General features: G+C 48.6%; 1 protein-coding gene across 6 annotated transcripts in view; it reads right to left on the bottom strand.

The window, feature by feature from the left end:
* Window positions 1-15,593, bottom strand: part of LOC120518204 (supervillin-like) — a 77,543-nt gene that overhangs the window by 29,866 nt on the left and 32,084 nt on the right. For 5 of the 6 annotated variants that reach the window (XM_039740859.1, XM_039740858.1, XM_039740860.1 and 2 more), the window contains 5 exons: window positions 15,556-15,593; window positions 15,306-15,340; window positions 13,092-13,153; window positions 6,670-6,818; window positions 6,216-6,429 (listed from right to left, as the gene is read on the bottom strand). The exon at window positions 15,556-15,593 is cut by the window's right edge and continues 121 nt beyond it. In XM_039740859.1, coding sequence (XP_039596793.1) covers window positions 6,216-6,429; window positions 6,670-6,818; window positions 13,092-13,153; window positions 15,306-15,340; window positions 15,556-15,593 — 498 coding nt within the window. The remainder of the gene's footprint in view (window positions 1-6,215; window positions 6,430-6,669; window positions 6,819-13,091; window positions 13,154-15,305; window positions 15,341-15,555) is intronic. The other variant, XM_039740864.1, reaches the window with a different exon arrangement.

Raw genomic sequence — 15,593 nt, 5'->3', positions numbered from 1 at the left:
GTTCAGAAGCTGCCATGCTGGAAATGGCCACTGTCAAATGACATCTCTGGTCATGCGCGGAGGAGCCCGAATTCATCCTCGGCACTTCACTATCATAGCTGGCACACCTGTGCCACAATGTGCCCTTAGGGCACTCAAAGAACTTGAGTGGACGATGAGGACCTTAGACACACTTCACCTTTAATGCCACCAGGGGGCAGGGCAGAGTCAGACACCAATTCATTTGAAGGCCCCCCACCGACCCCCGGCCGGCGTTCACCATGGTAGGTGTGGTAGAACATAAAAGTCAGTACATCGGATCAGTCGAATAAAGCCCTCGTGTCCAGGCGGACAATGAAAGGCACTATATAAAGATCGATAACGCAGCCAACAGCGTGAGACGATTTACCAAAGGCGCTGGTCCTCTTCCTCGGGGTCCCTCTCTTTGTTATCCTCTCGACGTCAGCGCCTACTCGATACCGCGACACAGCGACACCGAGGTCGCTCTCAGCCTCCCGCACGGCCAGCCTGCCTGCCTGCCGAGAAATGACAGCCTTCATAAACAGGAAGTGCGCGCGCGGGCACGCCAGCTGCTAATCCGCACGCGGCCCCGCTGTGAACTGCGCGTCAATGAGCCACTGCGGCCGAATGGAAAGGAGCGAGCGAGCGGACGGACGGACGGGTCGTTAAATGAAAGACAGACGGACAGAACTCAAACAGTATAGAAAGAAAGAAAGTTTCGTGTTAAGCTATACATAAAGTAAATAAGCATAGAAAGAAAGAAAGAGATTTGTGTTAAGTCATACATAAAGTAAATAAGCGTAGAAAGAAAAAGGTTATATAGTGCTTTTCATGTTTAGCCATACTTAAAAAATAAATAACAAGAACTTAAAGTAACAGAATGTTATATAGTGTCTTTCATATAAAGTCATACCTATAGGGTGGTTCAGATCTAATTATGCAATTTTCATTACGATATAACTAATTCATTTTATTACATGGAGAATTCAAAAAAATATATTTTTGTTGCCGATAGATGGCAGCACCTGCCCTGCATTCCAAAATGGCGGGAAGACGGTTGTCAGTCGAACCGCGGGTGCGATGTGTTCGCCTTTTCTCGATAACGGGCAATGTTTCCGAGGTGCATTGCATTAAAAGTTGAATAATTAGATCTGGACCACCCTGTATATCTAAAGTACATAAGAAGCATTTAAAGAAATAAAGGTTATATAGTGCCTTTCAAGTTGAGCCAAACCAAATAAACAAATAAATAAATAAATAAAAGCTACCTTGTGCTTTTCAGTTGAGTCTTACCTAAAGTAATTAACAGGCACAGGTATCACAGTGTGCCCACCCCCAAAATCCACCCTCAAGTCCCTCCACGCCTCTCCTATCTGGCTTTTTTTTTTAAAATAAGGGTGACTGTCTGGGCCACAACAGCATCCACAGGGTACCTCTCATGGTTTCATGCCATTTTTACTGTTAAATGTTTATTAAGAAATGAAAAAAAAAACCTATGGGCAGGAAGGGGCACAAGGTTGACAAATGTCAAATCTCGATGGATGGGGTGGATGTAAGGTTGGCACACATCTACACTCAGCCAATGGTGGCGGTGGGGGGCTGGGCACATGTGTTATCTCAAAGGAAAACCTGTGGGTAAATGTGTATTCTTGGGGGGCTGCACAAGCCTAATCTTAAAATACTGGACCGCTGGCATATGCCTACACTCAGTGGGTGGGGGTGGGCACATGCCTAACTGGGGGCATGTCTAACCTCAATGATCTATACTCAGAAAATGCAGTGGGCTAAGAGACGGGCACAAGCCTAATCTCAGTTAATGGAGGGAGGTGGCATTTGTCTACTCTCTATAGATTCAGGACTGGGGGAGGGGGCTGTAGATGGAGTACTGGGCACTTGTCTGTCCTTATGAGATTGGAGGCTGGGCACACATTTACACTCAGTGAAGGGGCAGGCGCTGTGGGAGGGCTGTGAACTTTATCTTAATACTTGGAGGGAGTGGCATGTCTACATTAGGTGGAGGGTACATGTCTAATCTTAATGGATGGAGGGCTGAGTTGGCACACCGCTGTACTTGATGGATGGTGGTGAGCATACTGTATGTCTATTCTCAATGGACGATGGGATTGGCAGAAGTTTACACTCTTGTTAACATGGAAGGAAGGAGGGAGGAATGTGGGATGGGCACATGTCTCACCTTAAAGGATGGAAGTGTTGGCATATGAGTAAACACAGTGTATGGACACATGTCTAACCTCAGTGTAAGGGGGCTGGATGTGGAGTTGGCACACATCTCTACTCAGAGGATGGGTCGGGGTTTGTGTCCAATGTCAGTGGATGACAGGCTGGCACACATATATGCTTAATAAGTGCTGATGGTGTGGGATGGGCACAATAGATAGTAGGTGATGGTATTTGCCTACACACAGTGGTGGGCACATGTCTGTCTCACTGGATGAAGGACTGACAGACATCTCCATTTACTGGATGGGGTGGCATGTCTATGGATGAGGGGCCACCTGTGCATTGAGGAAATTGGGAGAGGGTTTTGGGATGGGAACATGGATAATCTCAGTGGATGGAGGTAATGGCATCTGTCTACACACACAGCACAAATTTACACTCAGTGAGTGGGTAGCCGTTATGGGATGGCTGCTTTCCTAATGTTGGTGGATAGAGGGACTGGCATACGTCTGTATTAAGTGGATTGAGTAAGTGCCAGTCTGATCTTAATGGAAGGAGAGCTGGATGTGTTGTTGGCACACATCAATATTTGGTGGATTAGGGCTGTACTCAATAGATGCTGGAGTTGGCACAAGCATGCACTCAGTGAAGAAGGTGGCAGTGGTGGGCCGGGCACAGGTCTCATCTTAATGCTTTCAGAGACTGTCCTGTGCCATCACTCAGCAGCTCGGTGGGCACATGCCTAATCTCAATGGACGGGGATGGATGATGTGGCCCAATGTATGATGTCTGCCTGTATCTTGTCACTTGGCATCCCTGCTCTTACTGTATTTGTGTACCCAAGAGTGACAGTATTATCGTGAAGAAATAAAAAATGAGAGCGCGCCTAACAAGAAAAGTAAATATTTTTGCTCGCCTTACTCCGATTTCAGACCCGTGGTTGTAAATTTCACGTTGGTGGTCTTGCGGCCAAAGCGGCCCTGGCGCATAGCGCTCTCAGGGGAGGTCCAAGACACAGACGCTGGACCACTGAGTTGACATCGCCAGATCATGTGACATCCTTGGGGACGACAAGGCGTGGCCTCCAGTAATAACGAGGAAAGCAGAGTGGAGTGTGGCGACTCCAGAGATGATCCAGGGAGGAATCAATTTAAATTTTATAGCGCCTTTTACAGCAAACGAGCTGCTAAGCATCCAGCAAAACCCCCCTGTGGTGTAAAGTGGATTTTGTGATGGGAGGCAAGGTGGCACAGCGGTTAACACTGCAGCCTGGCTTCACCCGAGATCTGGGGTCAAGTCCCTCTGTGGAGTTTGCATGTCCTCCCCATGTCCGTGTGGGCATTATGAAGGCCTGAAGGGTGGGGGTCATGGTGCCCTACAATGGACAGGCACCCTCTACAAACTCGGGCACTGCCTTGAGCTCCATGTCCTGCCAGACAACACTTTGAAATAATCACATTAAGAATCTCTTACCTGTACCAAACCCTTATACAGCGCCTTTCAAGGAGAATACCACCCTAAAAATGAAAAACACTACAACCTTGGATATCACAACCTCTACCAAAAGCCTGCTTTGTATATGGTAGCTCCTTCTGTAGTAGCCCCTCTTAAAGCCCCCTTATTTCATAAAGTGTTTTATGCAAATATTTGAACACAGTTCTAATTAAGCCCCATCTAAAGGGAGCAAACTTGAATCAACAATACATCACAATGTTTATTTTAATATAGTGCCTTTCACAGTCAACACTATGAATAAAACGCTCAAAATAGTCCATTGGTTGTGCACAGTGGGCATCACAGTAGGGTGGCATGGAGTCATAGTGGTCAGTAGTGCTGCCCACCCTCCCAGGCTCCACATATCTGGGTTCAATTCCTAGCCTGGTCAGTCCTGGTATGAAGTCTGCACAATGTCATTAAAAATTGTAATCTTTACTTAATATAGCGCCTTTCATAGTCAGCACTGCCACCGAACACTTGACAAACCCATCAAGCTGGCACAGCTGCATATCAAGTGGTGCGTTGGCGCAGTGGTTTGAGATGTTTCAGAGGTGGGGGCAAGTAGAGGGTGAATAACAGTTCATAATTTAGTGCTGCAGTCGGAATGTTTTGCAGATCCGGGTTCAATTCTTATTCCGGACCCTCCTCCAGTCTCAGGTCAGACTCGCTATATATTGCAGTCTTTCTTTTTTTTAATATATATAGCGCATTTCATAGTCAGCGCTGTCACTAAACTCTAGATTTAAATTTTAAACTATTTTTTCCATAGTGAGAGGTGTGGTGGCACAGTGATTAGACATGCCGACTGACCATTCCGGGTTCAATTCTCATCCAGGCCCCTTCTCTATATGGAATCTGCAGAATTTCCTTCGTCTCGGATGAGAACTCGCTATGCAGTGCAGTCCTTATTTAATTTTGTGTCCCTGTGCCTTGTCACTAATGTGTATAACCGATTTCCCAGCGCGAGGCATGGTGGCACAGTGGTTAGTGCTCTAGGGTTCATTTCCTATCATGATCATTTCTCTTTTTTTACATTAAAGTTTCCACATTCTCCTGTGCCCCTTTACTTATTATAGCACCTCACTAAGTCAGCAGGGTCCGTTGCACATGACGTCAGCTTTCAGACCCCCAAAGATAGTGATGACCTTTGCCCTGCCCTGGATGACAGTGAGTGACAGCATGAAGTAACGAAGACCACAGAAACTCCCTGGCACATGAGACGTGTGAAGGCGCACCGCTCGCGCGGTGCCAACACACCACAAATTGATATTATTTACGGCTCTTCATTATTTGCTTAATAAAAACCACCCGTCAATTTCCTCCGATTTTAGGCCATTATTCTTTACTGCATTGTTAAATCCCGAAGTGCATGAGCAGCCAGGAGGCACACAGTGAGCCGCCAGCTGGAGTAAGATGGCAGCCGCATTAACTTACATATGCCATATCCCTGGTTCTGGGCACTGGGGCATTTTTTGCAACATTGACTTTTTTTTGCCCCCTGGGAGTAAAATTTGTAAAATACTACACGGCCCACCATGAAATGATGCCAACCTCACTGGCTGACCAAACCTGAAAGGGCATTTGTCTATCGTGGAATGCCAAAGTGCCACACGCTTTGTGCTATAAAAACTCAAAACTGCTCAGAGCACCACTGGGCACCAAGCTGGCACATAGGTACAGAAAAAAATCACGAACAGTACCATAACTGATGAGGCCATTCAAAAGCCCAGTGTGATGAAGTAGGCACTGCCAGAAAGTGAAGCCGAGTGTTGAGAAATGAGGGGTGCCATGTTAGACTGTCAAGGTTCCAATCCAGCGTGAGCCAGCGAAGGTTCAGCAGTTCTGGGAGATGGCGCCTCTAAATACCACACAAGAGTGCAGTCAAGTGGGAAGCCACTAGGGGGCAATCTGCTGAGAAGGCCCATGTGCTACGAAGTCAGGAGGCAAGGTGGGCACAAAGGCTCACTGGCTGACAGGCACTACAGGTGGGTGCACTGCTGCCTTCTGTATTAAATGCCAGGGCCAATGGGATGGATTGTGCACGTCCCTTTACTCATCCCTCCTTTGCATTTTATTTTATTTTTTTTTAAAAAAACAGATATTTTTGGCCACTTATTTCTGTCCACCAGGTGGCGCACTGTTTAATCATATACTGTAGACTCACACTCACGTATGTAAAAACAGGACACTAAGTGAGAGATTCCTGGTCTTTAACAAAAGGCACACAGTGGTGGCCATCCACCAAACTGGACTGGACAGACCAGTTTAAGAAATCATGCCCACCTTGCTACTTGGCCCAGACATCTTTAAGTGTGTAGGAGATGTGCACCCACCGTCCCATGAGCTGTCATTAAATATTGCAGTTGTCTGAAAAAAGTGTGATTTACACAAGGAGGACTCCTGTAATTTAAGTTTTTTTTAGAGGGTGGGTCATTTTAGGCACAGGCTGGCATCATGCCCACTGGGATGGGGGTGGGTTCAGATCTACGCATTGGTTTTAAAGTCAAAGCCACTGCTGTACTGTGTCAAAGGTTTACCTGCTGGACTTCGTGGACGGTGATGGGCTGCGTGTGATAGCGTGTCCCCTTTGTCCGGCGTCGGAAATCTATCGGGGGGCCGCCCTCTGGCTTCGCCATGCTGTTGAAGAGATCCAACTTCTCGCCGAGGCTCAGCCTTGAGCTTTCATCTTCTTCTGTGTCCGGCTGCCCGCTGCCTGCCTGTGATGTGCCACACGGTTTGAGATTTGGAAAGCTGAGACATTGTGGGAAGGTGAATGAGAAGTGTTTGGGGGGAAAGAGAGAGAGAGAAAGTGTGGGAGGGAACCAAGAAGAAACCCACCATTAACTAAATGGTCACACAGCCCACTGACTCCACCTGGCATGTAACCAACCACGCACACAGACAACCAATCCCTCATTTAGTGCCCAAGCAGGGACACTTCTCAGACACCCCTCATCTAAAGTCCCCATCCACCACTGGCGTCGCTCCTACCTGCCAGCCTCCACCTTCTCCTCCACCGTGATTGGCTGAGTGCGTGAGCGATCATTGGCACGGCGACTCCTGCGTTCTGAGGCAGCAGATCCTGGGCGGGGCTTTAGGAAGGCGGCGGTGGCTTCTGGGGACGCAGTCTTCTCAAACTCCTGCAGAAGTCAACACACACTGGGGTGATGTCAGGTTACTGGTGCCCAATCTGTGGGCCACTCCTGGAGCCCCCCCATGCCCCTGTGCCAAGGGCTTTATGATCTGGAGGTGACGTTCATACATTCTGAACTCCATGGGACTTCAACTTTATACAAATCTCAGGAATGTGACTTTGTGTGCCGGAGAAGCATTGTGACACGAGGACCACGTGGGATGTCCGAAGGGTACTTGCCTTATTTGAGCCGTTTCAATAACCTGAACTCCTGCACGTAAAAAACACACAGGACAACTGCCATTACGTGTCGGCTGACATGATCCTAACTTTGTGGACACCTTTGTTGTTCTTACTTGGGCAGGAGGGGCAACATCTCTACCCTCCCCACCCCTTTAGTGGAGCATCTGACCACCGAGGCTCACTCTCAGTCTTCTAGGGGGCAGACATGAGCACACCCAACCTCCTGTGTGCACACAGCACGCACACTCACTTGTATACACCACTCGCAAGTGTGCACAGGCTCACCCACATAAGCACACATATGGTGCCTAACACTGGCGCTGGCACTGGCACAGGGTTGTAATCTCAGAGAAGGCCAAGGAGACTTCAGGCTCGGTGAGCAACGACTGCAGACTAGAACTGGGTGATAAAGGGGCGGAGACTTCTGGGCTTTAGTTGGTGAAAAGGGGGTGTAGCCTTCCTGCCATAATAACTGATAAAGGGGAGGGGCCTTCTGGGCACAATGGCTTCATCGGTCACTCCATGATCACTCTATCATGGAGTGCTTTATCTGACACCCACCCACCTGTCCAATTTAGGGTCCAAGAGGCTGGGGGCTGAGCAGCTTTTGGGCAAACCTTGAACATGCATTCTGAATCATTTATATAGTGCCTTTCACAAAAATCCCACCATGATTAATAGTTTAATTCCAAGGACTTTACCCAACTACAGAATTGCCCAGCTGTTCCTTCTGTTGGGGGCACAGGATGTGGTGGGGCCAGATGTTAGACTCTTTACCATATAAGGAGGTGTCACGTTGAATGTGTGTGCTCTGCATCTTTTCACCTAATTGGCTAATTAATTATTGCATATTTATGAAGTTATTACCACACCCACATCTGCCACCTGGCCTGCCCCATGTAACGCCTCAGGGACTTTCTGGGAGCCCCCCCTCCCCACAAAGTTAAGTATATCAGACCCTCAAGGAAAGCAGAGTGCTCCCCTGTCCAGGAGCAGCCCACCTCCCCGCTGGTCACCTCCTGCAGGTGGTCAGTCACAGGTCCTTCCTTTCCCCTCCCTTGTTTTGCATTTATAACTGAACTCGGCTCATGGCATGCTGCACGCTGACAGGTCAGCTGTTTGTGGGGGGGGGTTGGGGGTTAGTGTGTGACGGAGGTTTGTTTGTTTTTGTTTCTTTTATTATTTTGATATTTGCAAATGTTTTTTTTTTTTTTCCCATAATTTTCATAAAGCATACTTCAAAGTGTTGTTTTATTTAAAACAATGTCATTTACATAATGGAGCACCTATTCTGTTCTTCTGGTCTTGGAGCAGCAGAAAATACAAAACCCCCTTTAAAAGGCAAAAATGAGAAGAATCCACGGGAGAGGATGAAGGTTTTCTGTAAAATGTTACAACAACAATTTTACTGTTGTTGTTTTAATGTTACTCCCACATCTCCAGGGATGCCCTCCAGTTAAATGCCAGCTGGGGAGTGTGTGTGACCCCCATGCATCTGGCCTGGGTTGGCTCTTCTGTCGTGCCCAGCGGTGCCTGGCATAGGAATCGTTTAAGGGGGGCAGCCCCCCACCGCAACAGGTACACTGTGGTAATAAATCTTCAATAAATGTTTTTCCTGTTTTTTAAAGCCCACAGCGAATATAAAAATACTCGGGGCTGCAATTTAACGTCACCGACCATTAAAACAAGCAGAAACATTTAGTACTGCACACAATCACGGATTACTTTACACTTTCAAATGAAAGTCGATGCACGTCACTTTTTATTTATTTTTTTTTTTTTAATATTTTGCTCTTTTATATTTAAATGACCGCACAGTCGCGCGCGTGCGTGTTCGCGTCGTGAACGTGCCTTTTACTCAAACAGCGGCGCGGCCACCTGGGCAAATATTTATTAAACTACATAAACATCACCGGGGCAAAATGTGTCATAAACGAAAATGTCTCTTTTATCAAGTGCTTAAATTTTCCATCAATCCATCCATTTTCTAAACCCACATATTCAAAAGAAGGAATGTTGGGAAGATGGAGCCTAACCGAGCAAGCATCGGGTGCACGTGTTCTGTCCTTTCAATGTCGTCAATGGAACTTGTGGACTTTTTCGTTATTATTCAGTTGTAAACGAGGTATTGTTTGTGCGATTTCGGGTATATTGCAATTTTATAATAAGATCAATTTACGATATGTGGCTTGGAATGTGACGTAAATATACAGAACTACGTTACAGTTTACTAAAATGCTTTCACTCCGCCCCTACTGCCGGGATCGGCTCAAATACCGGACCACGAATCGCAGTATGCAGGTCTGAGAATGTTACTTTAATAACTGCAAATATCGCCATTAAAACTTCGACAGTATGCCCGTCCCAACTTGTTGCTGGAGTCTGGCACATTCAGAAGATTGCATGTCCGTACAAAAAGAAGTTGTCTTTCTTAATCCTCCTCATCGCTGGTGAAGATAAACGATCAGGGAAGGGGGGGTTGGTGTGTGATATGCGAAAGGGGCACAAAATCGAGCGTCCCATGAAATTGCAAGTGGACGCCACCAGTGGGAGAGTTCACGGCTACCTAAAAGGGCGTGGCTCTTTTGTCGCGTCGCCGATCATAAGGAAATTCGAGGGAATAGCGAGCGAGCTGAAAAGAGCCGCGCCTGCGCAAAGACAGAGTGTACGGGGCAGTCGGCTGGGATGTTACCAGGTGTGCGAGGCGCCATACCAGAAAAACTGAAAAGCTTCCCACCCACGCCTGCCGCCGCGTCCTTCTCTAATGACTTCCATCTCTCACGCGGAACAACGCTAACACCGAGAAGGGGTTGGGTGAGGGGAGGGTGGCGGGCGGCTGGCGTCTCTCCTGTCAAGTCTGCAAAGTTTTCATGTCAACGGTCACCTGGAAAACCCAGCGGAAAAAGTTACTGGTGTGCAGCGCACTCCGTGTTTCTGCTTGCCGAGTGCCAGGAAACGCAAGTCCTAAAAACAGCCTAAATGAGTTTTCCTTTTGCTGGTCCCCTTTGCTCCGAGGCGCTCAGGAGAGTTCAGGGAAAAAGGGGGGTGGGGGTGTTTCGGGGGAATGGCTCAGCGGGAGCGTGTCCGCGCGCGCCCGCTTGCAAAACAGAAGGGACAAAGTGTGCGCGCGACTGTGCGTGTTGCTGTACATTACGGGTGTGCCAATGTGCTTATACCATGTGAAGAGTTTGTGTGCGTCTGAATTCACATGCAGCTATGAGTGTACATCATTGCTTACAGGCAATGGCCTAGGGGTGCCATGCCTGGGGGGCAGAAACCCTTTTTGATCGCCTGCCTGTGGTTCCAGAGATGCTCTCGGTCTCCACTGCTCACGAATTTGTGATCGCGAGGGTGCTGATCGTGAAGGGGGACACCACCTCCGTCTTCAGTTTGGATGTAAAAAAAGGGGTGGGGGGAGGGATTGCTCTTTTTTGGATGCTTCCCTTTGGGCGTTTGCAAGCAGCAATGTTTGGGGGGGTGCAATGTACCCCTCAGCCCCACCCTGTGTTGATAAGTGTGTGGACCAATGTGCAGATGTGAGACCAAATGTACACTGAGAGTGCGAGAGAATGTTTGTGGGGGCGGTGTACACTTGTGGATATGGCTTTGTGTGAGTGTGTGTGTGCTTGTGAATGTGAGCACAGTGTGTGGGTAAGTGTTCATCTGTGACCGGTTGTACACAAGTACACACACCTGTACGCACACGTATGCCACATCTATGAATTTATCTGCATGTGTGTGTGAGTATGTAAGTGTGTCTAAGTGTGCAAGTGTGTATAGAACAGCATGCAGCCATGGAGAGCTAACCATGCCTGTGTGTGTGTGTGTGTGGACCTTTGTTCACATGTTGAAATACGTGTGTACATCTCTGAATTTATCGGCATTGGTCTGTGAGAGTGTGTTAGTGTGTGTGTGGGCCTGCATGAAGTGATGGATCAGAATCTGCCCATGTGGGAGTGAGCGTGTGTGTGTGTGTGTGTGTGTGCTGGTCACATACCAATGCGGCCACAAGTCCTTGAACTTCAGAGGTCGGAGGGGCAAGTTGCCGGAGTGATGGGTCGATAATTAGGGCCCCAAAACACCACACGCACACACCGGCTTGTCTGTCTCACAACTGGAGTGGACACCGGAGTCACAGGCCCCCCGTAACCCCCCCAATGCCACCAAAGGCCTGCCGGCACAGCTGCTCCCTTTTATCTCGACTCCTCCTCCTCCTCCACCAACACATTTCATCTCCCGCAAAAGCAAAAGTGTCAACGAAACGCAGATGTGTCAAAATGGCCGAAAATACGGCCCCAGCGAGTGGAATTTTTATTCCGTCGGCATTGCGGTGTGTTTCAAATTAAAGCGAGGAGAGCGATGAATCACAGGCCAGCAGGGAAAGAATCAAAAAAGAAAGAAAGAAATGGCAGTGGGCAGCTGGGTGACCTCTGTGAAATGAGTGCCTTCTTCACGGTGACCTTTGACCTAAATGAAGCCTCAGTCCACTCAGGCCCCGCCCCTTTTTGTTTCCATTCGTCACATTCACATCAAGATGGACGTTCAGCCTTCACTCCCCCAATCACATTCGGCGTCCGTATTTCTCCTGCTGTTGGCATTTCAGTTTCCCTTGCCATGTGGACTAAGGTGACATCCTGCTCTCCCCTTTCACGCTCACACTGATGCCCTGTCCACGTTCACGGTGACATGTGACAGATGCTCACCTCCCATTAATACTCATTTCAACACTGTGATGTGGCACACGTTCAATGAGCCCAGACTCATGTGGACGTTGACCTTTGCTGCCCGTTTCATTTCTTATTCCGACTGCTCCTTGGCTGGCATCTCCCTTTCCAGCCTTTCCCATGCTCCCATTTATATTTGTGACCTTTGATCCAGACTGGCATCGACTTGCAGTTCTCACACACGCTGGGTCCTCGTTCATCCGGACATCTAAAGTTTACTGATCCACGAGTTCACTTGATGGGCTCACGTTGGGCACATGTCCACATTCAAGTTTCAATCGACATGTGGCCCACCTCTTATACCCAGACTCTCACAGGGTAAACAATCAGGAGGACATTCTGTCCACACTTAGGTTGTCACAAAACTTTAGTCCACTTCTGAATTCCTATCTTATCCCCGATTACCCTTGGGTCCACTCAAGCACATTCATATTGATGTTGACCCCCGGACCACAAGTGAAATGCTGACCCCCCAACCACCACACTGGCACTGCCCCTCAGCCGTCATGCGAATTCCCCTTTACCTTCCGTTTGCTTTTCACCCTTTGCCCACCCTCACACTAGCCCTCACTCCACACTCCTGGGATTGAATGATTTGACATAAATGGCCCACCGACACATTGAGACCACACTGACATGGACTTGTACTCGCCCAGGTGAACTGCCATTCTGATCCACCCTTAGCCCACCTTCACACTGACACTGAGCTCTCCTCTGAATTCCAATTTACAATCTGAGACCCTTGGGCCACCTTCATGCCAACAATGACCCTCGGCGCTTTTCCTTTTTTCTCTCTCTCTCTCTCTCTCTGATGCCCCCCAACACCCCCCTCCCGAGACCCTCGGCCCACCTTCAGGCTCTCATTCAGTTCTCCTTTGGTCTTCGTATGCTGGCCCACCAGTGATATCCCACTTATTTTCATGCTGTTTTGGACCTCTGGCCCACTTCAGTCCCCAGTCAGATGGACTCCACTGCCACACTGGCACTCGTGTCACACTGACACTGACATTTAGCCTCCATGTTAATTCTCTTTTAGTTTCTAACTCCTACAGACCACCAGTCTACCCCTACACTGTCATTCAGTCTACTCTTCAGCCTCTTGAATTTCTTGCCACAAGTGACCCCCGGCCTCACTGAGACCACTCTGATGTTGAATCCTTATTGACCTCCCTTCTTTGATGAAGTCCCGTCCCACCCCGACGCCTCCACCTTGTCCACTCCAGTGTTTGATTCACCCTCACATGGACATCAACCTTTAGTCCACTTCTGTCGGGCCTACATTCACAAGTAGCAGGTCAATCGTGGGCACCTACCTTAAAGAGGGACATCTTGGCTGCCACGCTGAGTTTGGATCGGTCATCCACTTTCACATCAGCTGTAAGAGACACAGAGAAGGCATTCGTGAGTCAAAGGGCAATGACATTCAAAACAACCAATGTCCTGCCATGTGGCTTCAGCGCCAACTTACAAATCGTACCAATGTCACCGAGCGTCTGAAGGTCAGTTGCCCGCCATCTGCTGCACAACCACACAATGGCGCTGGGCCTCACGTTCAGTTCCCTGTGCCAAAGCTCTCAACTTTGTCCCGCGGCCAAGAGAAGGCGACAGGAGAATGGAGGACACTGGACAGAGGCAGGCGGGCAGCCGGCCTGGCACACCAAAGGCTCCTGGGATGTGTCCCCAATGAGCTGAGCAGAAGGGGGCGCCAAACAGCCAACTCACCCACAGGTGGTGTTCTAGATTTGCTGAGGCTCTGCCCCCTGATTATTACTACTTTTTTTAATTATCATTTCTTTGTTGTTTTATATTCATTATTTTGTTCATGAATACGTTTGTTAATTATCATCATGCAAGTGCATTTTATTATTTAGTAATCTTCTTATGCATTTCGTCTTTTGGGTGACACCCTGCTAAGCAGGACCTCGTGGCGCCTTGGATGGGCAGCTAACATTGGCACTCCTATTTATTTATTGTTATTTACACCATGCAGATTGTAGTGACGGCCACTTAATCTCGACTTTTTATGGAGAACAAAGACAACAAAGTTCCTACTACAATGGACTTCAACAAAAGTGGTAAAGAGGGGCATGTGGAATAGTGGGGCTTGGCATGCTAAAACCCCAGCAATCCAACAAGGTGCCCACCACCTCTTGTACCACTGACTCCCTCAATGTGTTAAAGAAGCGTGTGAAGACCCTCGCATTGGGGGAATTTCTGTCTGACTGATGATGGGCTCCGACAGGTTCTAATAACTCGCTGGCATTTAGTGCCAAGCTCTGCTTTGTCACCTTGTCCTGTCACACGTGTTCCCAAAAGGCGCTTTTCCACTGCATAGTACGGCACAGCACGGTTCAGTACAGCTCACCTTGGTTCGGCTCAGTTCGGCTCGGTTTGCGTTTCGACTGCAGTTTAGTACCGCTTTAGAGTGGGCGGGATTATTCACGTGTCGTTATAATTGCGCCGTCTCTACTGCCGTGACATCATCGTAACGCGCCTGGCGACCTCCTGAAAAACTTTTTAATTCGCGTCGCCCCATCCAGCTCTCGCTGGATCCGCCTCGCTACCAACGAGGAACGTCTGTACTTCCTCAATAGACCACGAAACAGCCATTTTTGGTTAAAACAAAATGGTGCGTCCGAACCTTCGCTGGCTGTGCTAAAAATCTAGCCGGTCTGTTGTGTCTCGTGTCGCAAGTTCAGTGATGCAGTAATGACGATTTTCTCCGGCCAAACAGTGACCAGCAGAGTTTACACGTCTCTTTTTGGTAACGGTTCGGCGGGCTTGGAACCTCGGCTGAGGTGGTACTAAAAAAAGGACCAGGTACCAGATACTGTTCCCAGTGGAAAACCCCCCAAAAGTGAGCTGAGCTGAGCTGAACCGTGTCGTGCCGTACTATGCAGTGGAAAAGCGCCAAAACAGTCCCACAGACGGACGTTTACTTTTGTAGGTGAATGACATGTGGTGTCCATTAATAGTCATCACTAGACGTCTACAACTGGGTGTCTTATAGTGCCGAAAAACTTTAAACAGACAATTAAATTAGCAGTTGCAGTCCTATAATGGAAAATGACCATCCACAGAACTGTCACGACGGTCACAGCCTGGCGCCTGGCACTTTCTCGTATCTGCCGCCATTACAGATTCAGGTCTGATCACACCTCGATGGTTTCGATGGCCCTTTTTTGTTATCGTATGAATTTCAAACCTTGCAGTTTAGGTCCCTTGTGGACGTTTTATCATTTGCTTTGTTCCGTTGGGTCCAGGGGTTTTAGGGTTCCCCTCTCCCCTAAGTAGGCCTCAAGCCCGATCTTTGAGAGTGATGCCTCAGCCTCTCCTTTTTAAAAGGATTCACACCCAAAGTTGGGGGGCTTCAAATCTTAAGACTTGTCTGGCTCCTTCTGGGGGGGGGGACCAAACCTCCCCCCACCCCACCCCCCGGCTCTTCCCAACGTGCCCATCAGCAGTAACAGCACACATATTAAGAGCAGAACACCACAAGAAGGGAGCAGAAAACGAGCTGCCATTACCTGCAGGCTTTTCCTCCTTCTCAGCTTGGGCAGACCTACAAGACAAAATGGAGAGAAGATGAAGATGATGAGGCTGAAGAGCGAGATGATGGGGGCACGGCACGGCACAGCACACCCTACCCTGCCCTCCTCCCAATCTTTAGCATAACAGATCCCAATTGTCACAGCAGGCATCGCCCCGATTGGCTTGCCATTCTGTGCCATTGCCAGTCTGCTGCTAGGTCTTCCTGGCCCACACAGCTGTGCCTACCCGTTCATCTCCCACCGCTCCAAGGCAGTGACCGGCTG

The sequence above is a fragment of the Polypterus senegalus genome, chromosome 17 (genome assembly GCF_016835505.1).
Source record: "Polypterus senegalus isolate Bchr_013 chromosome 17, ASM1683550v1, whole genome shotgun sequence".
Classification (NCBI taxonomy): Eukaryota; Metazoa; Chordata; class Cladistia; order Polypteriformes; family Polypteridae; genus Polypterus; species Polypterus senegalus.
This window is presented reverse-complemented; position numbering and strand designations above follow the sequence as displayed.